The following is a 20,915-nucleotide window of genomic DNA, read 5'->3' as shown; positions in this document are numbered from 1 at the left end:
CCAAGCAAACACTTCTCCCAGCATGGAAGAGAAAAAGATTATATTGATCTAACCATGGGGGGAAAAAGCTAAGGAATAACTCCCATGGGGAAAAAAAAACTTTCAACTGCTTAGAAATTGGGCTACTTCCAGTGTACCCATGTCTCTATTGTTCATTTACTGAAAATTCATACAGTACTTAAAGTATTTTTATAAAAGTTAGATATTTTAGCATTTAAATGTGCTAAACTTAATTATTTCTCTGTCTTGCAAAAGAAGAACTTTGCTATTTGAAGTGTGACATAACTATCTGAATGCATGATTTATTTCTTGTACATAATTTTACCAGTTGAGAAAAAAAAATGTTTTTCCTTTTTTCCCCATCATTAAATTCTATAAAAACCCTTTCCAGGAAACACAGCAATTATGGGAAGTTGCAAATCAGAAAAGACAAACAGGACTGGCCAGATGTCAGTCCTGCATTTCCAACTACAGCCAGGCTTTAGATGAACAGCTGGTGAGGAGAAGCCAACTCTGAGAGACAATGTCTGCGCCAACAACTGCAGAAAGACTGTGTTTATTTTCACCTCAACACAGCAAAAACAGGGCCCGCAGAAATAAGTCAAGAATTCTGACCCTAGTGGCAGATCTTTAAATAGGTAGAAAAATCTGCCAATGGGACAGAAAAACGGTCTTACCAAAAATTCTAATATTAAGACTAAAATTCTAGTCACTGAGACATGTTTTCTCAACATAAGATTATTTTCCCATTGAAAGGCTTTATTGATAAGATGTTTCTCTTTCAAGATAAGATCATTTTTTGTGAAGCAAGTCTTTTTACTTTCTTAAGATTAAGTTTTTGCAGTGTAAAGCTAAAAAAAACAATATGGAAGTCTTGAAAGGTATAAAACTAGACCTGTTTAAAAAAAACGTATATTTTTATCTGTCACATTTTTTTACAATAATATTAAAAGTGATATAAAATCAGAAAAACATCCTTATACATTAATGTTAACCTTAAGACATGAGAAATATCAAAAGGTTCCTGAAAGTTATTTCGTGATTCTATTAGTTAGTTTGAGGGCTCAATGCTGCCAGAAATATAAAGGAAAATCCAAAATGTTTTACATTTTATAATATATAAAATATTACAAATAATCCTGATGTGTCTAATTTAGGTGAAATTAAGTTTCTGTTTCAGTGCAATAAAAGACAAAGATAAAGTTGTCCCAAGTGTCCAACATGAAAGATTTTCTTGATACTAATAACAAAGACATATTTAATTATCTAATTTCCTTTGTTTGAAAACTAAATGTTTCTGGAAGAAAAAATCAACTTCAAAGTGATTCTTTATTTTGTGGCTGTTTCATATTGATAAACAGAAGCTTTTATTCTGAAAAACAAGTCAACCCAGTCACAACCTGCATGGTTTTGCACCAAAATCTTCGACCTTTCCATTTAGCAAAATTCAAAAGTTTAAAGTAAATGTCCAAAAATATAAATGTTACTCTGCAGGACACAAAAACCCAACAATGTGAGCCAAAGTCACATGAGCAAAATCACTGATGCTCTTCACTGATATTCCTGTGATGTGGCTCAGTTCACCAATCACCTGCAACACAGAATGTATCGAGAAAATAGCAATTGGTGTGGAAAATAAAACAATTTTCTTTTTAAATTGAATTTATTTAATTTGTTTTCATTAAATGTAATGTGTGTGTATGGGGGGAGGTCACCTGTTCCCACTTTCTGATGTAAAGGATGAACACAGCCACAGCGATGACACCAACACCAAGAAGCATGCAGTCTTCTGTCACTGTAACAAACTTCTCTCTAGATTTAGAACACAAAAACATAACAAATCACCACAACTGCATGAGCATTTCATCAACTGAGTTCTTACTATTACAAAGCTGTATGTTATGCTATATTCTCTTCATGCAAAAACGTTATTTTTAAACCCCTAAATGAAACATTTCTGAAAAGTAAACTGTACATTTTCTAGTTGTGTCTTTAGTATTACTTCTATTATAGTATTTACTTGATATCAACTGTAAATTGCTCACATGTATAAAAAAAAAGAAAGAAAAATCACATTTTTTTTAATATAAGAACACTACTATAATTTTAAATTGGCACAGACACATTTTAGAATGAAATATTTGTATTTTGGTTCAAGCTGGAAAAAAAATTATTTTGAAAAGGTTTCTCTTTCTCTGTGGTAGTGATGCGGATGGGTGGGATCAGGAATGAAACAATATGGTGGATGTTTTGGACAAAGGACGCTGAAGTTGGAGCCAACAGGAAAGAAGCTACAGGAAGAGGATAGAGGAGGTTCATGGATGATGAAGGAGGAGGACATGAGGGTGGTTGGTGTGGTGGAGGAGGATGGAGGCGGATAATTTACTGTGGCGACTATTAAAGGGAACGGCCAAGAGACAAAGTGGAAGAAATACTTTCCCTGTGGGGAAAAATGCCTAAAAGTAAGAAGTTAATGGGGATTCAGGTGGGATGTGTAGAAAAACCACAATCTATCAACATCTCTTCACATTATAATAGAAACTGACCGTATGTATATGTTGTGGCTGTGACTTTCTACAGTTTAAAAACAGAAAAACATCTTTATGGACAAACACTTGTGTCCTCTAAATAGGTGATTTTGTTAGAAATCTATGTAAAACCTTTGTTCCTTGGAAGGGGAGGCACGCTGGGTGGTCACTTTCAACAAGCTGTCATAGATGGCAGCTTTTTGGAGGGTGATGAACTGGAGAACGTGGCGGCACAAATGATACAGGCGTTTAACAGGGACAGACGGATCATTGTGTCCTACAGAAGAAAAGGTTTGATTTAACAACAGTATAAAAAAATATTAGGCTGGTCAACAGAAATAAATGATCGGAAAATTTCCCAAAATGTTTTGTTTTATTCATATCAGCTGGTAAAAAACAGATTATTTTAAAGTTTCTTAAAGATTTTGCCATTTTTAATATTCCTTTTCAGAAAATTTCTTTTTCTATTAAAATAACAGGTTTTAAGGTAAAGCAGAAACTCAAAAACAAAGATGGGCTGGGTTTCAGCATAATGGTCCTGGGTTCCAAAGTAAAAAACATAAATAAATCAGTTTCCAATCAACATTTACACAGTGTATCTAATAATCAATGGTTCCAAAAAACAATAAATGAATGCTGTTAACAATAACAATAAATGGATGCCGTTACCCTTAAGCTGAGAGTTTCAGCTCTTGACAAATCAGAAGAACTCATTTTAAAAAAAAGAACAAAAGAAACAGGAAATGAGAATAAACATTTTTATAATAAAAGCTTAATGGCTTTCAAGGTGACTGTGTCTGCGTTAGAAAACAGAAACTAGAAGAAATTTTTCTGAAAAATCTGCGAAATCTAATGATCGATGGTTCCTAAAATGAATAAAAGCTCCTGAGACCTTATGATTGTCTTTAAGAAAAACTATTCATCAATTAAAAATTAAAGTTGTATTTGGAAAAGAAAAAAATGTGATTCATGGTCCAGATATTTCAGATTTTGTCGGCCAAACATCCTTTATGGATTGAAGCGAGGAATCATCTGGCTTTATTTAGTCGCTGACTTTAGTGTCCTCCCCATCCAATCCTACAAAGGTGCATTAGCGTCTACATAATGGACAGCTGGTACATCTACAAATGAAATTCAATGCTGAAATATATGCGCACACATTTTAGAGCAACAGATGCTTCAATCAGGAAAATGTCTTTTAAGGAAATCTTTTGTCCTTTTAGAAAACAATACTAAACCTGTTAAAAAAAACAGTCAGAAAATCAGAACAGGTCATCTTAAAGGCTTGACCTTTAACCTGTTAAAAACATTTGGCGCATCAATTATGGAAACAGGCTAGTATAGAGACACAGCAACTCATGGAAATGTGGTCGGACCAAATGAATACAACCTTAGTAACATCGTCTTACCCAGGACTTCCAGCAGTGTTTCCACAGATGTCAGTGGGTTAGGGTAAATGAGTTTAAATTCAAGCCCTTTAAAGACCATCAGCTCCGATTCCAAGATGGTCTTTTTGGAAACGCTGAGGCCGAGCAAATGCAGAAAGCTAACTGCCGTGCCGGTGTCAATCATCTAAAAAAAAAAGACATGACAGATGTTTCATTTAAAAGCAGTGTGTTAAAAAAAGAATACTCACGTGATGGTTCAAAGACATCTTGTTGGCAAGCTGCACACAGGAGAAGACGATGAGAGGAAACTTCTCCTTGAGTTGGTCAAAAATAGAATCTTCAAGATTTCTTGGCTCACTAGCAGCTGCAGCGGAGGTTTCAGGTGTGACAAGCAGATCGGAAAGGTGCTTGACCATAAACCTATAGAAGAAATTTTAGAGACAATATAATCACATATGAAGTTTAAAAAATATATATTTTTGCACATCACCTTTGCAGCAGTTCCGTGGCATGGTATCCAACAGCTGGATCGAGTTTCAGCTCTTGACAAATCAGAAAAATGCAATCTAAAAAAATCAGAAAGGAGCAAAGGAGACATAAAAAGAGAATCAACATTTTCAAAATAAAAGCTTAATGGCTTTTAGGATAAGTATGTCAGAATATTTAGGTAGATTTGATGCTCCAAACATATGAGCACATATCTTCAACACTCAAATATAAAATCCAACAAAAAACAACAAAAAATAAATTACAATATTTATATTACAATAATGATGTTTTTCTGAAGAACTGTGATATGCAGAATATTTTGTCACCTATTGATGCAAGATGTAGAGGTAAGGAGGAGTGCTAGGTAACACAAACACTATTCATCTCTTTCAAAACTACGGAGCCCAAGACATGACTTTCAATGTAAAAAGTTGTTCCCTCTAATAAATATTTTCTGCCCACAAAGAAAAAGGTTGCTTTTTGTGGATGCAACTTTGTATTTGGTGGGCACATCTTAGTATTTTTTGTGCACACAAATGAGTACTTTAGTATCTTCAATTCCTACTACTAATTTGATGCTGTTAAGTACTAATTTGTGCACACAAATGAGTACTTTAGTATCTTCAATTCCTACTACTAATTTGATGCTGTTAAGTACTAATTTGTCCTAACAAAATATTACTATATGTGCACAAAACCTATTTGTGACCTCAAATGCTAATGAAATGCTAATCTGAGTGCACAAAATATTAATTTGGACCACAAAATGCTAATAAGATGGTAATTTGTGCTCATGAAATACTACATCGTGGCCACAAAACGCTAATATGACCAGACAAAATACACTCAAATTATTGATTTGAGAGAACTTTCTTTTTAAGTCATATCCAGGGCTCCATAGAAAACAATAGGTAAACAATGAAATAAAAACTAAGAACTCAGAAATCAGAAAGAAATTGCATCTTATAGGACCACCTGATTTTGTTTAGGTTCAGTTTTGGTGTGGCACTAAATACACTGAAAGCTCTGTAACAAGTTTAAAGAAAAGTGGACGCCATAAAGAAAAAAAACAAGACAAGCATCCTGTCAAGATTTATGTAAAATGGAAGAGACTATTTAAACACAAAATTAAAAAGAATAATTTTAGATGGAACATTAGCTTATGGTCTACTTTGAATGCTGGCTAAAACATGAAATGGATTTGCATAAATACAATCACTCAAAAAAAGGCTATTAAAAACAATGACAATTAAGCCCCAACTTGAATGCACAACGTCACTCAGTGCATACCACCAATGCATACCATTAAATATGTATTTATTTTAATGTTAATGATTCAATTAAATAAAAGAAATCTAGAACATCAGTGCAAACGAAGCATTTTCCTTTTAACTTAGCAGTTACAGCAGCTGCGAATAATTTCGACCTTTTTATTGGATCATGTGGCCTGTTGGTCACCGGAAATCATTGAAAAATACGTTTATCCAACCAAAATAACGGACTTCAATCTTCTAAACTGACATTTCCCCACTAAAATTAGATTTAGCTGTGAGAATAAGTGTAAAAAAATAGGTCTTTATATACATACATATTAAAAATAAATAAATAAAATAAACAAAATCAGATGGGGTACCTACTTACCAAGAAGGGGTTTTAGCTTAAAGCTTCCGCAACATTTTGACAAACTATCGAGGTTTTCTTTGTTTTTTTGGTTAAAATTGATGAGGAAATCGCCAAGAAGCTCAAAGGAAGCCTGACCAAACTTTAAACTTAAACGTTCCCGTGAACGGAGTAGTCTTTTCGCCATTTGGCTGTAGAAATGTTTAAATGAAAACGCTTTGAGAACAAACTCATTAAGTTTGGAGGTTACACTAAATAAAAATACAAAAAAAATGCGCAGATAAGTAAAATTTCCAAAGGGGGGTGCTGTTGTCAAAGCTTTGACCGTGTGCTCCTAATCCCAGACCTTTTTGTCTGGTCGGAACCAAAAGTTAACGCACCAAAGTTTCCGTCAGGACTTATTTGTGTGCTTAACATACTTATTCCAGCGGTTTTTGTTCGTTTGCTTTTAACTAGAACTTAAAATGACAGCCCAGGAACAAACCCTGAACACCAGAGCAATAGAGCTCAGATCTATCACACATGACAAGACCCAAAATGTTGCCATTATCGATGACTTTAAACTGGATATAACAGAATCGACTCAAGGGTTTTTTCCAGGTTCACATTCTCTCTGCTTTGGTGTGTTATTGCAGATAAAGACCCGTGCTTCTATTCCAAATATGAAACCATATCCAGGATGAATGAAAAATCGCAATTGATTGGGAGAATTTTTTAGTCTGCAGTTCATACGGAGAAGAAAAAGAACGGAGATGACAGATTATCATGCAAAGCAAACCTCAGAACTGAGCATTAACACAATTTAAAATGTTCAGATGTTTTGCTGTATGTTGGAGATCCCCTTGAAAACAAGATGACACATCTCAAGGGGCTTATCCTTCAGACAAATAAATTGAAATTAGATTAATATAGAAATGTAGAGACACAAGTACATTTTTGTTACTAATCACATTTAACATTCCTGCATTCACTCCAACCTACGTGCACAAACATCTTTTATTAGTCTCATTCCCACATCCCGTTGCTCCGGACTGTTGACCTTAAATACTTCAGGTCCTCTTCACCTCTGCTCCCTGTAACCTCACCGTTCCACTTGATTTCCTCTCATTTACACACAGATATTCTGTCTTGCTTCAGTTTACCTGTATTCCTCCCCTTTGTGGAGCAAACCTCCACCTCTTTAGTTCATACCTTACTTGCTCCATGTTCTCTAGAGTCTAGATCAGGACAACACTAAGCAGGTGTGTGAGACTGTGTTGAAGGAGAAACAGTTGAGCGCATTGTAAGTTATTGTCAAAAGATCTCATTGTAAAAGAAGAAATCATAGGGGAAATTAAGAAGTAGTAAATGTGTTTTAAGTTGAGAAGTAAATTAAAATAATGACCGTGTTGGAATTTTTGCAAATAAAAAAGTTAAAATAGTTATGAAGACAATAAAGTAGAAGTTATTAATCTATTGTACTTTATTTAACTTTTTATTTATATACCTGCAGTTATTGTATTTGTGCGCATGGACCCATGTTTTACATGCGCCTGCAACTGTATACTGAATATAACACTCCAGTACAGTAGTTGGCGGTGATGCGTAAGAACCAACAAAAAACGACGAAGAAGAATCATCGCTTTCTATCATCGCTTCTTCGTCGTTTAAAACCGGCTCCACTGTCTGCAAATATGGCTGACAAGAAGCCTCCCGTGTCTGATGCTCCCATTGCAACCAGGATAGATCCGACTAAAGAGGGTCTTTCACGAGAACAGATGCACTTTATCAGACAAGTAGAGATGGAACAATGGAAGAAGAAGACGTCAAAGCTCCGAATACGGAATGTTGTGACGGGACTTGCTATCGGAGCTATTGTGCTCGGAATCTGTATCCTTCCCATGAACCCTCGCGGCAAGCGCAAGGTGAAACATGTAACATTAGGTTAGCATGCTAAAGTTTCTCTTTACCACTTCATATTGCTGTGAATTTAAACATTGAAGTTGATCTTATTACTTAACTAAACTCGAAACACCAAAGCTAATATTTATTGGACATTTTTTCACTCATTTGTTAAAACAATAGCTAGCTAAGTAGCTGGAAAATTGACATTAGACCTACTGAATGTGAAATAGAAACGCGAAGTCGTTGTTTTGTTTAAAACAATGCTTCACATATTTAAAAAAATACATTTGTGATTTATGCAAATTATAAAAATAATTTAAATTATTTACAAGTCCAGTATTTCAAAACCTTCTGGGAAGTTACCTTCTTCCCTTTCAAGTAAATACTCCAATTACTGCAATCATCATATTTAATGGATTCAGTGAGTGTCATGTACTGCAGGGCCAACATGTCTATTTATGATTAGGAGTAATTAAAGTGTCAAGAAGAGACCTTCATTTACCTTTACTTTCTTCATTTTACCACCAATTTATGACTTAATATCTGAAATAGGTTTGACCTATGTATTTTTTTAAATTAAAATCATTATTGTTTGTCTTTTTTTCTTTCGTTCTTATTTCATGAAATGAACCAAAACCTTTAAAAGTGTGTAAAGCTCCCACACAGTGGCAGAGTGACTGTTATTTTTATTTTTTTAGAAGAATCTTCTTTGGTGGCCTTAGGAGTCTTAATACCACTCAAAGCCACAAACACAACAATCACGTGGCACATTATGACAGCTGTCAGAAGAAATTAATACTCTGATTATGGTATCTTTTGGTAGATGGGTTATGTTAGACAGGAAAGTAAACTTTATGATGTACTTAATGTACATCATTTTTTTTCCTTCCATTTGTTTCAGAAAACAGAAAAATCCACCTTTTAATTCAGTGTGCCTCAAGTGTGAATTCCGGTTGTGTTTACTGACCTCCAATTAATTTTTTGTGGTACTTGGGCTCAAAAATCTGTCCAAATGTTTTAGTCTGAATTTGTCTGCTACAAGATGGAGCATTGTGGGTACTGTAGTCAGGTGCCTCAGAGTAATTCCTACCATCCTTTAATTGTTTGTGAATGAGTTTAATGAAGTTTGAGTTGCTTTGCTTTTTCTTTTCTTTTTTTTAACGTACTTACTTTTTGCGCTACAGTTACCGGTACTTGTTTAAATAAAAAAATGAAATTTTCTTTTCTTAAACCCGAGAGCAACAACAGAAGGGTAAAAGAGCCACATGTGGAGCCTTACCTTAACCCTCCAAGCAAGAAGGTCGTGATTGAAACTAGAGACAGACTTAGATGGCTAAATTAATTGGTCAGAAAACATCAACTTTTGTGAGCTGTTTTTGCCATGAACTAGTGACTGGGTCATAGTCGTCATGGGTTCACAGATGTATGTAGGTTGTATAAGTTGGTCTATACAGCATTTCAAACTTTCGGTGTATCCTAAATGTCTGTATTAGGCTTTAATTGAAAATTTCTAGCTTTTTCTTTGCTACTTTATCAATATATTATTGTTTTTTACTTTTCAATTATTTGCCTTGACCATTTCTTTCCAAACCAGATGGCTACACATTTTACTCGGTTTCCCAGGAGCGAATCATGGATGAGATCGATGAGGAGGCCAAGCGAGCAAAACTGCAGGGACCCAAGACTGGTGCCAATTGAGACAAATGTGCTGCTGGCCTCTTTATGGACCTGTGTGTTTGTCCTGAACGTAAACAGGCAGACTCAGATGATATTGCTTACTTATTCCATTACTGTCTGCTTGTTTTACGCAGACAGAACTGGACTCTGTTTGAAAGTGAGGAATATGTGTTTTTCTTCTTTGAAATAAAAATATACATATTTTTATTATTTCATTTAAGTTAAGAAAAAAAGGACAACACTGGCCTTCATATTTCACACCAAAAGGCCCACAGTGAAATTTATCACCATCTTGTTTTTTTTTTTTTTTTTTTTTTTTTTTTAATTCTAAATATGTGACATTGTGACAATGAATGCATTATAAGATGGCAAATAAGTTTAAATCTAAAGTGACCTTTTGCTAAAGGAACATGCTTTCAACATTGAGGTAAAATTAATAAAGTAAGAGGATTTGAATCTGTTACTTATGCATGGAAATCCGTCTTTTAATTAAAATGTATTAAATATTGAAAAGTTTGCAATAGATGGAAGGTAAGACAAAAAACAAAGAAGCCACTTTATATTTTTGTCAGAATTTATTATAAGGAATCTTTTCTAGCCTCAAAATGTTGAATAAAAAATCCAAGGTAAGACATTGGAGGGGAAAGGCACAGATTCAGCTTGGCAGGACAGCAGCATGAGAAAGGAACAATTCTTATTTACATTCAAAACTTTCCATTCATTTTTGTGAGGTTGCAGCAAAATCTTTCAGTAGTTTTACTGCCAGAAATTTTGGTGCATTGAGTAATATATAAGGCAACAAATTCACAGCTTGGAGTGATATGTATTGACCCTTAAATATAACAAGGGGGCTCTAATTGCTGTGATTTCATTTAAAATGATACTAACACTAACAGGTAAGTTATTTTACCTTTCTCCTGGATAAATGATGGAAAAAAATATTTTTTCTGAAAAAATATTGAATCAGAAATAAGAATCTGTTAAAGTGCACCAGGTGCTTGATCTGTGGAACAAGGAGAAAAACTAGTTTTGATTAAGGTGGTAGGTAATTAATTATAAAGTGTAAAATGTCTATAAATGTGCTCAGTTATTTACACATGTACAAACACCAGCATAAAGATGTTTACATCTAATGCATGACTTGTACTAGCTTTAGGACATTGAATACTCTGAAACAGACTCCTAAAACATTGTAAAAGTAAATAAAAACCAGGGTTTTTCCTTTGTGGCATCAAGAGACACAGAGAACGTCAGTTATGCAGTTAACAAAAACAGTTCTTTTTTTGACGCATATGAATAAATCAAGGTATAACTGTTCCTATTGGTCCCTAAAAGCCAGTCGCTAACTTCATGAATGCAAATATTTTGATTGTGCAAAACCTTTTGTGACATACATGCAGGAAAGCATCCGCTGCGTCTGTTCTGGGTCAATTTCATGGACGCCGCCTTATCTAAGCAGCACTATGGACCATGGCTTGTCACGCATTCGAGGCGACATGTCATGCAAGCCGCAGAGCACAACGGCGAGCTTGTTGAATCTAAAGTGGTGCATCTGACAGTTTATTTACAACAGAGCAAGAATGTCACTTTTTAAAGTGAACCAGATGGCCTACTGCTCTGCAAAGACGTCAGCAGGCTTGGCTGAAAGCTGGAGGTTTCTTGGATTTTTTTTGGTGTTTGTGCAGCTTTGCCGATGACGAATGAAGGTCCTGTCCATAACTACCGGTACTGACAATAAGTAGCTACTTAGTGAAGGGGATTCTTCTGGATGCGTTTGACCACTTGATGAGGTAGTCCAAATTTCCACACCTCTGGATGAAAATGTCTTACTGAAAAGAGAAAGGACCAGTAATCAGGAGTGTACTTCTGGAGTTTTACACGAGTTTCTAAAACAATGTTTGCTCACCATTCTGCTTATATCGGTAGCAAAGGTGACACCTTTGCTGTGTTTCTCCTGTGAGCCACTGCTGCTGCCTCCCAGAGAGTTCCTCCGAATTACACCTTAAAAAGTAATTGGTTTAGTTAACTGTGACTCTAATTGACCAAAAATCTATATATATGTTTTTGATTACCTTGCAATGGCATAATTTCCAAACGCTGCAGACTGTTCCTACGGGATGAAGGGAATCCATTCCCTTTGGACAGGCGGCGCTGACGACTGGACAACATGGCAGCAGGAGAGACGAGGCCGGGCGGAGGAACTCTGCCCATCCGCTCATACAACTCTTCAATCTCTTTTTTCTGAGCCGCCTGCAGAGCCTGAACCTCTGATAGATGCCTGTTGACACATTAGAATTTAACAGATGAAACTGATGGGGAATAGTCAGGTGGATTGTAGGTTTCTGTAAAGGTTTTTGTTTATTTCTGTTCAATGATGATGATTCTCTTTCGGCTTTTCCCATCAGGGGTCGCCACAGCGAACGAGTCGCATGGTAAACTTGGCAATGTTTTTCTAAACCGGCTCCCTATTTATTTCTGTTCAATAATTTACAAAAATATCCGATCGAATTCATTAAAATGAAAATATATCATTGCTAATCTGTTTATCTACAGTTCTTGGCCATTTATTTCATATAAGTGGATTAGAAATGGCATAAAAACACTGAGGTAGAACAATTACAGATTCCTTTTATGTGTTAGTGTTGAAATAACTTTAAAAAAAAAATAGTGGTTCCAGTTCAACCTGAGGGTAAGGTAATAAAATAATCTAAAATAAAGAATTGTATTTTTCTTTTTCTTTTTTACTTTTTAAAACATTATTTCAAGAGCGCCACCTATGGTTGTTGAATTTAAGTAAGATTTAATAGTAAGTTCTGTACTGGGGCAAGGATGTAGGATGGTCAACCTCTGTTTGGAAGATTGCAGGTTTAATTCCCATCTTGCTTGTTAAAATGGGGTATTGTAAAAGAACATTGAGTTCAAAAAGCTATAAAAATATTCTAGAATTCTTCTTTAACAACATCATGTACAAGTGTTTCATCCTGCAAAAGAAGAATTTCTAGATAATCTATTAATTAAAGGCCTTAAATTCCTGATTGCCTTTTCCTAGATAAATACCTCGAGCTAAATTTATACTAGTCTTGTCTATCCAAAATAAACCTAAAACTAAAAAAAAGTTAAATCATTATGAAGGAAGAGAATGAAAGCATTTGGGAACCTCCTTATTCACAATAAAAATCCACTTTTTTAAACTTGCCACCTACTTTTCTCTCAGTTCTTGAAGCTCTTCCATAATTTCCTCATTGTCACTGTCTGAGTCATCGCTGCTGATGTAGGGGGTGTTGCGGTTGTATGTCGGCATCCATAGATTATGGAGGGTGTTGTTGTACTGTGGACTCCCTGATGTCCCATCCCACAGCCGGCTGTCCATCTCTGCGGCAGTTACCGACAGCCCGCTGTCTGCAGACGTCCCCATCAGGCTGAGGCTGTAGGCCCGTCGCCGATTCCTCTTCCTCGTCCTCAATCGCTCTCCAACAACTTCCTGCTCTGCCTCTTCCTCCTCCTCCTCATCCCCTTCCTCATCTCTGTCTTGCTGATGCTGCTCCTGGCTCACAGTCCACCCAGTCTTGTTGTCTATCTCCTGGAGTAGGCCTTTGGATCCTCTGATTGTGAGTGGTTGGGGCGGTGAGGTGTTGAGGGAAGAAAGGAGGTTGGCTGCAGACTCTGCCTGGGCTTCTGTGCTGCTCTCTGACTGGAGGCTGTGGGTCTTTTCTGGATGTGGTGCACCGGGTGCAGCATCTACTGGTGTGTCTGGCTCAGAGACATCCACGCTTGGTGTAACCTGGAATCGTCCAACTTTCATAGGTGTCCGCTGGACCTCTGGGATGCAAAAACAAAAGGTCATGTTTAATTAAACTGATCTGCTAAATTTACTCCAAAACTACGAGAAAAAAAAAGACAAAATAATTCTGCAGTTGGCATTGAGGTTAAGGTGTGGGTAGTGCCACTTGACATTTTTGCAGCCAGGGCCTTCCAAAAAGCTAAATACCCTCCAGGAGCAGACGAAAAACACAGTTTGAAAAAGATTGTATTTTTTACGTAGAAAATAACAAGTTCCCTGCTCCAAGCTCTCAGCAATGGGGAGAGAAATGAGGCCCAGGGTTACTACATGGCAACTGTCTCGCCCACAACTTCAAGGGGAATTTCTAATGAACTACTGCCGCTCTGCAGAAACTTTGTCCTAGAAAAGACACGGGTTTTTAGATTTTGGCTAAAAACATCAGGATTATTAATAAAAGACCAATGGAACACTTTTACAACAGATTAAAAGATGATCAGAGTTGGTCCTTAATTACTTATTACTTGGAATGGTTGTAAATGTCAGGATTAAGGAAAAATAGGTCAAATAAATATTTTGCACACATTTCAAAGAACCTTTTTGCATTCTTGTCATTGCCCCGAGAGTGACAACGCTCTGGCCAATGAGAGGCCAGCAGGCAGTTAGTCACAATTTTGTATAGGCTTGACAACATGTGAAAACATTTCTAGACAGGATATTAAAAATCATTACTCAAAGCAAAAAAAGAAAAAGGCAGAGTCAAGTGGTGCCAAATAGTAAGAAAAATAAAACCCATATTATGATAATCCCCCCTCCTAGTGTAAAATCATGCATTATACTGATAAATGCAAAGTTTTGGGTGAGCTTAGCCAGTTTCTCATTTTCAAATATTTTTTTTTTCCCAATATCCCAATATAACAAGGTTTCTACCAAGCCTTTATGAAAGGTACTTCATTACGAAAGTTTATTCAGTGTTTTCAGATAAACAATGTTTATAGGTTAAAGAGTAAAAAAAAGGTTATTTTTATTTAGCTGCATGTTATGGAGTTCCCAAACCTTCATGATTAAATAAATAAACCTACATCAAATCACAATCAAAGTTGTGTGTGTGTGTATATATATATATATATATATATATATATATATTTATATATATATATTCTGCAGTTGTTATGAGCATACTTACAGAAAAAATTATATTAAGATGTATATTAGTTTTTGAAAAAAAGAATCATCACTAAATGAGTTAATCAGAATGATGTCTAAAACTATGATTACATTTTGACTATTCTTGTTTGTTTTTTGCAGCTTATTCTTTGCTGATGTAAAGTAACTCAAAATAAAAATGTATCAAGTATTTTTTAAATCTTTTTTTTCTAATTATGAGCTACTTAGAAAAATGTATTTCACATTTATTTCCAATCAACTTTGTAAAATGTGTTCATTAATTACAACCACATTAGTTTAGCACAAACAAACCACATCTGCAGATCATTTAAAGGTTTCTACGTATGCAGTGCCTCCATCTGCCCACTGAGTGTCCTTCCTACAGCACGACATGCGTCAGTCTTTGCCCGTTAAAACAGAGAGTCTCTGTTAAAAGTGGGATTTTGAGGAGGGTTTAAACGCTGACAGGTGTGGATGTGGGAGTGGAGGTGTAAACGAGCACAGAAGGTCTCTGATTGGCTGTCGCTGGTGGGCTGGGCTGCAATCAAACCAGCATTTGTGTTCAAATTGAAAAGGAACATTACGTAATAGCTCTAGGGACACCATTAATAGGTTATTACATCTACAGACAGACATAGATGAAACTGAAAACAACTCAAAAAGTACTTTATCCATGACTGACACATTAGACTCTACTTGTGAAAAGAGGAAGAGTGCGTTTGTGAGTGACCACATAAGTGTATGTAGGTTTGTTTGGGCTTCAAACATAAACACCATATAATTTGTCTTTTTCCAGGCCTCCTTGGCTAAAAAACTTAGAATAACGATCTTTTTCATAACCACAAGAACATGCAAACAAGTCCTTACCAGAAGTTTGATGAAGTTTTGGACCACTACCGTTCATCTCAAGTTCAGACGGGTGTAACTGACCAGTGATGGGTGATGACTAGGAGGAAAATAAAATTGTTAATAACAGTCTTTTCTTGATAAAAACATGGCCAATTCAGCATTAGTGGTTGGTATTTTCCTCCCACAGAAGGTTTTTCGACCGATTAGTTAACGACCAACTCAGAGGAAAATTGTGTTTTTGCTGGTTTTAACATGTTCTTGAGGCATTTTTCTGATAATGGAGGACATATATTCAAAAAATCAAGCCCAAAATTGCATTTGTGAATGTTTCTTTAGTATTAATTAGGAGCAGACAAAAAATGTAGTTTATATACTGGACGGGCCACAAGCTCCCTGCACTGAGGTTTCAGCAGTGAGGAGGGACTGGGGCAGGGTTGCTCCATGCCAATGATCACCCACAACTCAAGAGAGTTGCTTTTTATAGAGGTCATAAGATGGTCAAAGTTGAGCTTTAAACTCTGTATTTTGGACATGATAAATATCAGCATTTGCACTGATTAGTGTAATATTTATACCCTTAGAAAGAAAGAAAAAGCTATATTTCCCTTGACCGTTGAATCTAGGAGCTTTTTTCCTATGTTTGTCTATGATGCTCTGATTTGGTCTATGCACATGGATGACTGTTAAATAATTATTTATTTTGGCTTTAACATTTTAATAATTCAGAATAAACAGTAGTAACAACTCACAGTTCTGTGTGGGCTCAATGGGGGTGAAGGGGAAAAATCCGATGAGGAGTTTTGTTTTCCCATGTCTGATTGGTTTTGAGGCTGGGGTTGTTTGTGGGCGGAGCATAGTTGAGCATAGTTGTTCTCCTGGGACGGGTTTGGAACACTAGAAAGTCTGATCTGCTCCAAAGGCTCCAAAGTAGACTGTGGAGGGGTAGAATGCATGGAAGGTGGAGAGACAGGATGCATCCACTGCGAATAACTGCTGTGAAAACCAGCTCCATCCTCTGAGCTGTGATGGATGTTCTGAGCTGAAATGCCCATTGGTGCATAGGGGACCTCAGCTGGAGGAGTTTGGTAGTGTTGTGGGTAGAAGTGGGTGTATCCCGAGGGAGGGCCCATATGGTCTGTTACGTGGGGGTCGAACCCTGGATAGGAAGGAATAGCCTGGTTGGGAAGGTTTGCAGGTGGGATGAAGGACTGAGCCATGCTCATAGCCATGGAGATAACATTTGCTAAGGAAAACAAGGGTTGTGTGTGTGGGGGCCACATGGTGGGGTGCTGTGGGGTATTTGGGGACATGGAGAAATTGTCGTTGGTGGGGCTTGAGGTTTCATTCAGAGGGCTTGGGGAGCTGGGTGTTGGGGATGGAACAGAAGAGAATGTTGGGCTGCTGGCCACCCGGGTGAGTGAATGGTGGATCCCTGCTGGCTTGGGAGAACCTGGAGATCCAGGATATGGAAATGGGAAGTGAGTGTGGCCCATGTAGGGCATGTGGTAGTGTTGGTGAGGAGGCAGGAGAGATGTAGGACGGTGGTGGCGTTGATGGTGGACAGGAGAACCTGGAGAACAAACACATTCAAGCTGAAGCATCAAAGCATTTGATCAGCTTTTAATGACAGATTCTGACTTTAAGCCTTCGTACATGCACCGACACGGAGGTTGATCTGTACGGCTGCTGAAAATTTTTAAGTCGTCCATGCCGTAAAAGGTCATAGACAGGTGCGGATACATCTTAAAGGGAGCACAGGTGTGTCTCGAAGTTCCATTGTGGCTCGTGCGGCCATTAAAATGGAACATACCATTATCGTACGTGTGGTAAGTGTATCATGAAGTATTTGTAAAGATAGTGTAAGATACTTATATGACATATAGGTGATGCCATCGTATGGTACTTCTACGCCACGCTCTTGTCATTAGTGAGGTGCGCGCACTGGCTCCTTACTGATAGCGCAAATGCTGCATGCACGGGGTGTGTAGGCAATACATACGCAAGTGCTTGTAAGACGTCTTTAGGATGCCCATACAAACTATGCTCTGACTGTCTAATTTTCTCATTTCTAACAGTCATGCTGGAGTTACACTGGTCCGTCTGTGATGCATCTCTGTTGCATTGCGCGGGGAGTCCGTATCACGATGATCAGTTAGTTTACAATGTCTCTTTTGCGTCTACGGTTCACCCCCCCACCCCTCTGGCACCTGGAAGAGTGGTTTGTCCTGCCACCCCTGTGCCAACAGTATCCAAATCTTTGGCAAGCCCTCAACCTTCCTCACTAAGTCCATGTGAAATGCATGTTTTATGTCATAAAGGATGTTATGTTGTTGTACTTCCAAAATTAAACTTTTATCATCCATGACATTGGACGCTGGTGTTGTCCACGGTGTAAACATGCGTAATCGTGCTGGCATGTCACCTTAATTATAAAATACAATTGTATGAATTTTTATTTTAAAAATATACAATGGAAGTTTTAATTTTTGAAAAACTGACCCGTTTCCTGGTTCACTGCTTTTTGCCGCAATATTATCAACGAACTGGAAATACGACTCCTGTGTAAAGATTGCGTTGTGTTGTGGAGAGACATACTTCAAACCCAGACATGACAGAGGCAATGTAAACAATCGATTGATAAATGATCCTTCTATCTATTGTGTCAATAAAACAGAAAGGCACAGCAGACAGACCAGGGTAAATGAGCCTTCAGGCTGTAAGCATGGAGCACTCATTGGGCAGTTAAGAGGTTTCAGGGGGAGGTTGAAAAAATGAAAAATCTGTACGATGTGCCTGTGTCTCACCTACTTTACCCTTACTTACCTTTACGTGTTCGCTATACGACCTGTCACCTGCAGCATGCCCATAGAAAAGTATGTGCATGAAAATCCTACAGGCTCACCGAGCGGTCAATGATCTCAAAATTTTGTGTAGGCCACCAGCGTTCCCCATACAGGTTTTTTTTTCCTGCAGACAGCCTGGATCCACCCATAAAGGCAGTTGTGATTAAGGCTTAAGCTGACTGTCAAAATGTATCATATGAAGCGACAAGCTCTTCTGAAATCAGAAACTTAGATTTTTTGCATTAAAACAAGATATTTTTGCTAAAAGCAGCTTCCGACTGTAATTGCACTACTAAACCAGAACATTTGTACCCTGAGCTAAAATGTCTGCAGGAGATTTTCAACCCAGCAAGGGAGGCTTTCATCAATGCCAGTTCAGTGGCGTACAAATGGAACACATGTGTGTTTGCAGCTTCTCAGGTCTAATTGTGTGGTGGAAGAAGCTGATTTCTCCACATTTTTTTTTCTCAGGAAACTTCTTAGAGAGGCTCAACAATAGAGCCTCAGTTATAAACTTCACCTCCTCCTGCTGATGATGCAAACCAGCCTCTACTTTTTCGAGCTGAAAGAAACACGAGTTAGGCAACACTTTTTAATGGTGGCAGGTGGCCATGAAGTATTGCGAAAGCTATCACGCTATTGGATTTCCAGCAGAGGGAACACATGACAAGAGGGGATGTGCATATTCAGGACGTCGGATGAAATGAACTTTGAAAGATTTATGATTTTAAATAGGCTTTGAAGCCCCCCCCATTCATACAAATTCTGCTTGAGGTTTTGTTGTTGTTTGAGTTTGTTGGCAGACAGGTGTTGCTGACTACCGCAGCTCTGGATCCTTCACAGCGACAGCATTCAGCCAGAAAGCGCTCCTCAGGTGAGGTAACTACCCAAGAGGCTCTACTGCGAGGCAGACACAGATGAAAGCTTTGAGGTGTGGGGACGGCGAATGGCGCCATGCAAAACTCTGAACAATATAGGGAATGGGTACTTAGGAGGGGAGGAGTGTGTGTGTGTTTATGAGGTAGTTTTGACTCATTCTTTGCCCAAAGACTGAAACAATCTTTCTCTGTGCCTAAACAGTAAACAATCGCAGGCCTCTTCATATGGGGACCAGAGGGAGAATTGGGGGTCCATTTACCTGAAGTATTATGGAAAGACTGTGAGCGCAATAGAGGTCGCCCAGGTGAAGTAATGTCTGCACTGAAGATTTCCCCATTAGAGCAAGAGGGAGAGTCATGCAGTCCTACACTGGAGCAGGCCACACTGTAGTCTAAGACGAGACACACACATGCATGAGCAGGGTACCATGCAAATGTTAAAAACATTAGATAAAGTTAATCCATCATGCAGCAAGAAAGAAGGTTTCAATCTTGATGAAGTAAGTAATACAAACTAGCCAATTTATATGAAACATTTAGAGGCAAAGGTGGGAGCAGTTAATTTCCTCGAAAGTTGTGCTAATCAGGTGAGATATGAGACTTACCAGGAAGAGAAGAGGAAGAGTGCGTTCGAGGCATCGTGTGACTGTGTAAATTAGGCTGGAAAAAAAAGAGAAGAATAAAACACTTTTAATAGAAATCAGTTCATGATGTGCCAAGATTTAATTTGTGCACAGTTCATTTATATGCTACACAAAGGGTTCCTTAACTATCTGATACCCAATCTTTTGATCATCTGCAAAAATAGAAAGTGAATCCAAAAATGTTCATAATAAAGTTGCTTCAGTTTTAAATTACTATAGGATGGGACCACTGATGATTTAAAATAGGGACATTTGACAAGCGTTCAAAAATACGCTAAACTGAGGTTAAGCGTTTTGAATGTTGCATGTGAGACCATACGCTTTTCCTGAGGCATCTTATTGGCTAGTTTATAACTTGAAAAACTTGAAACAAAGATTTTTAAACCCCTAAACTTTTTTTTCACTAATATTGAAGAGTTTGATGGTTCACTTTTAAATGTTTCACAAATGACTTTGACTTCTCACTCTACAAGTATTTCATCCTGCAGAGACCAAGATCTTTTTACATTTTGTATATATTTATACAGTTGCTCTGTTTTTTTTTAGCAATATTCTATCAGAACTGTATCATTAATATCTTTACTTGCTTATAAAATAGCAGGCCCGGAATCAGAGTTACAAATTTAATTTCAACCCATGGTGAAATGACAACAAAGATCCTTGAATCCTATAATATTACTGGCTAACATGCAGCTTCAGGGCATTGTTTATCTTTGTGCTATTTAACACTAAGCATTTCTTTGCAAGATGCTTTTGGAGCTTTATGACTGGATGTTTACAGAAGCTGAGCAGTAGAGGAGAACTTTTTATTTCTCAGGGCTTTCTCAGGGAGTTACCTAAACAACCTAAATTGTCTACAAGCACTTAAGCAAGATAATATTATCTAATTCCTCTTTAACCCTTGTGCTATCCTATGGGGTCCAGATGACCCGATCCTTACATTGACATGTCATCCCTACCATGACAAAGGTGGATAAAGGTGAATAGGATTTCATGTAATCCATATACACCAGTGAAGATCCCAAATCTTTAAAGAAAAAACGTTTAGAGCACTGTCTAGTGGGTCTAGATGACCCCACTCCCAATGTTAAAGTGCCTAGGATAGCACAAGGGTTAAGATCTCACTCTGATAAAAAATATGTTTTTAACATGTTCTTTTAGTATTTTCTT

The 20,915-nt window shown here is 37.4% G+C and overlaps 3 protein-coding genes across 6 annotated transcripts in view; 1 reads left to right on the top strand and 2 right to left on the bottom strand.

The window, feature by feature from the left end:
* Window positions 1-1,310: 1,310 nt before the first annotated feature.
* Window positions 1,311-7,223, bottom strand: cntd1 (cyclin N-terminal domain containing 1). 2 transcript variants are annotated; one of them, XM_020711912.3, is made up of 7 exons: window positions 7,007-7,223; window positions 4,407-4,482; window positions 4,165-4,336; window positions 3,938-4,100; window positions 2,661-2,805; window positions 1,716-1,812; window positions 1,311-1,591 (listed from the first exon to the last, which is right to left on the bottom strand). In XM_020711912.3, the coding sequence occupies exons 1-7, from the start codon at window positions 7,032-7,034 to the stop codon at window positions 1,484-1,486; spliced, it is 789 nt and encodes a 262-aa protein (XP_020567571.1). In that variant the 5' UTR covers window positions 7,035-7,223; the 3' UTR covers window positions 1,311-1,483. The 2 variants fall into 2 exon arrangements, with proteins under 2 accessions (XP_020567571.1, XP_004080647.1); XM_004080599.5 differs by lacking the exon at window positions 7,007-7,223 and adding an exon at window positions 6,047-6,403.
* Window positions 7,224-7,470: 247 nt separating this feature from the next.
* On the top strand, window positions 7,471-10,049 carry coa3a (cytochrome C oxidase assembly factor 3a). The gene is made up of 2 exons (XM_004080601.5): window positions 7,471-7,894; window positions 9,504-10,049. Exons 1-2 carry the CDS (start codon window positions 7,606-7,608, stop codon window positions 9,605-9,607), a joined length of 393 nt encoding a protein of 130 aa, XP_004080649.2. The 5' UTR covers window positions 7,471-7,605; the 3' UTR covers window positions 9,608-10,049.
* A 93-nt stretch (window positions 10,050-10,142) lies between these two features.
* The window catches only part of wnk4a (WNK lysine deficient protein kinase 4a), a 41,855-nt gene continuing 31,082 nt past the window's right edge, over window positions 10,143-20,915 (bottom strand). For 2 of the 3 annotated variants that reach the window (XM_023949261.2, XM_078937038.1), the window contains 7 exons: window positions 19,707-19,761; window positions 16,130-16,950; window positions 15,399-15,477; window positions 12,790-13,405; window positions 11,659-11,864; window positions 11,493-11,587; window positions 10,143-11,415 (listed from right to left, as the gene is read on the bottom strand). In XM_023949261.2, the coding sequence (XP_023805029.1) occupies window positions 11,413-11,415; window positions 11,493-11,587; window positions 11,659-11,864; window positions 12,790-13,405; window positions 15,399-15,477; window positions 16,130-16,950; window positions 19,707-19,761 (1,875 nt within the window). In that variant the 3' untranslated portion in view covers window positions 10,143-11,412. Of the gene's footprint in view, window positions 11,416-11,492; window positions 11,588-11,658; window positions 11,865-12,789; window positions 13,406-15,398; window positions 15,478-16,129; window positions 16,951-19,361; window positions 19,494-19,706; window positions 19,762-20,915 lie in introns of all 3 variants that reach the window. The other variant, XM_023949260.2, reaches the window with a different exon arrangement.

Source organism: Oryzias latipes, chromosome 19, assembly GCF_053564925.1.
Source record: "Oryzias latipes strain Hd-rR chromosome 19, Olatipes_Hd-rR_3.1".
Taxonomy (NCBI): domain Eukaryota; kingdom Metazoa; phylum Chordata; class Actinopteri; order Beloniformes; family Adrianichthyidae; genus Oryzias; species Oryzias latipes.
This window is presented reverse-complemented; position numbering and strand designations above follow the sequence as displayed.

Excerpts from the sequence above, each read along its gene's own strand:
- cntd1 (XM_004080599.5), bottom strand. The coding sequence starts at position 6,212 with ATGGCGAAAAGACTACTCCGTTCACGGGAACGTTTAAGTTTAAAGTTT. Across the intron at positions 4,337-4,406 it reads GCCACGGAACTGCTGCAAAG|GTTTATGGTCAAGCACCTTT; the intron begins GTGATGTGCAAA and ends TTTCTTCTATAG. Across the intron at positions 2,806-3,937 it reads AACACTGCTGGAAGTCCTGG|GACACAATGATCCGTCTGTC; the intron begins GTAAGACGATGT and ends TTTCTTCTGTAG.
- coa3a (XM_004080601.5), top strand. The coding sequence starts at position 7,606 with ATGCGTAAGAACCAACAAAAAACGACGAAGAAGAATCATCGCTTTCTA. Across the intron at positions 7,895-9,503 it reads AGCTATTGTGCTCGGAATCT|ATGGCTACACATTTTACTCG; the intron begins GTATCCTTCCCA and ends TTTCCAAACCAG.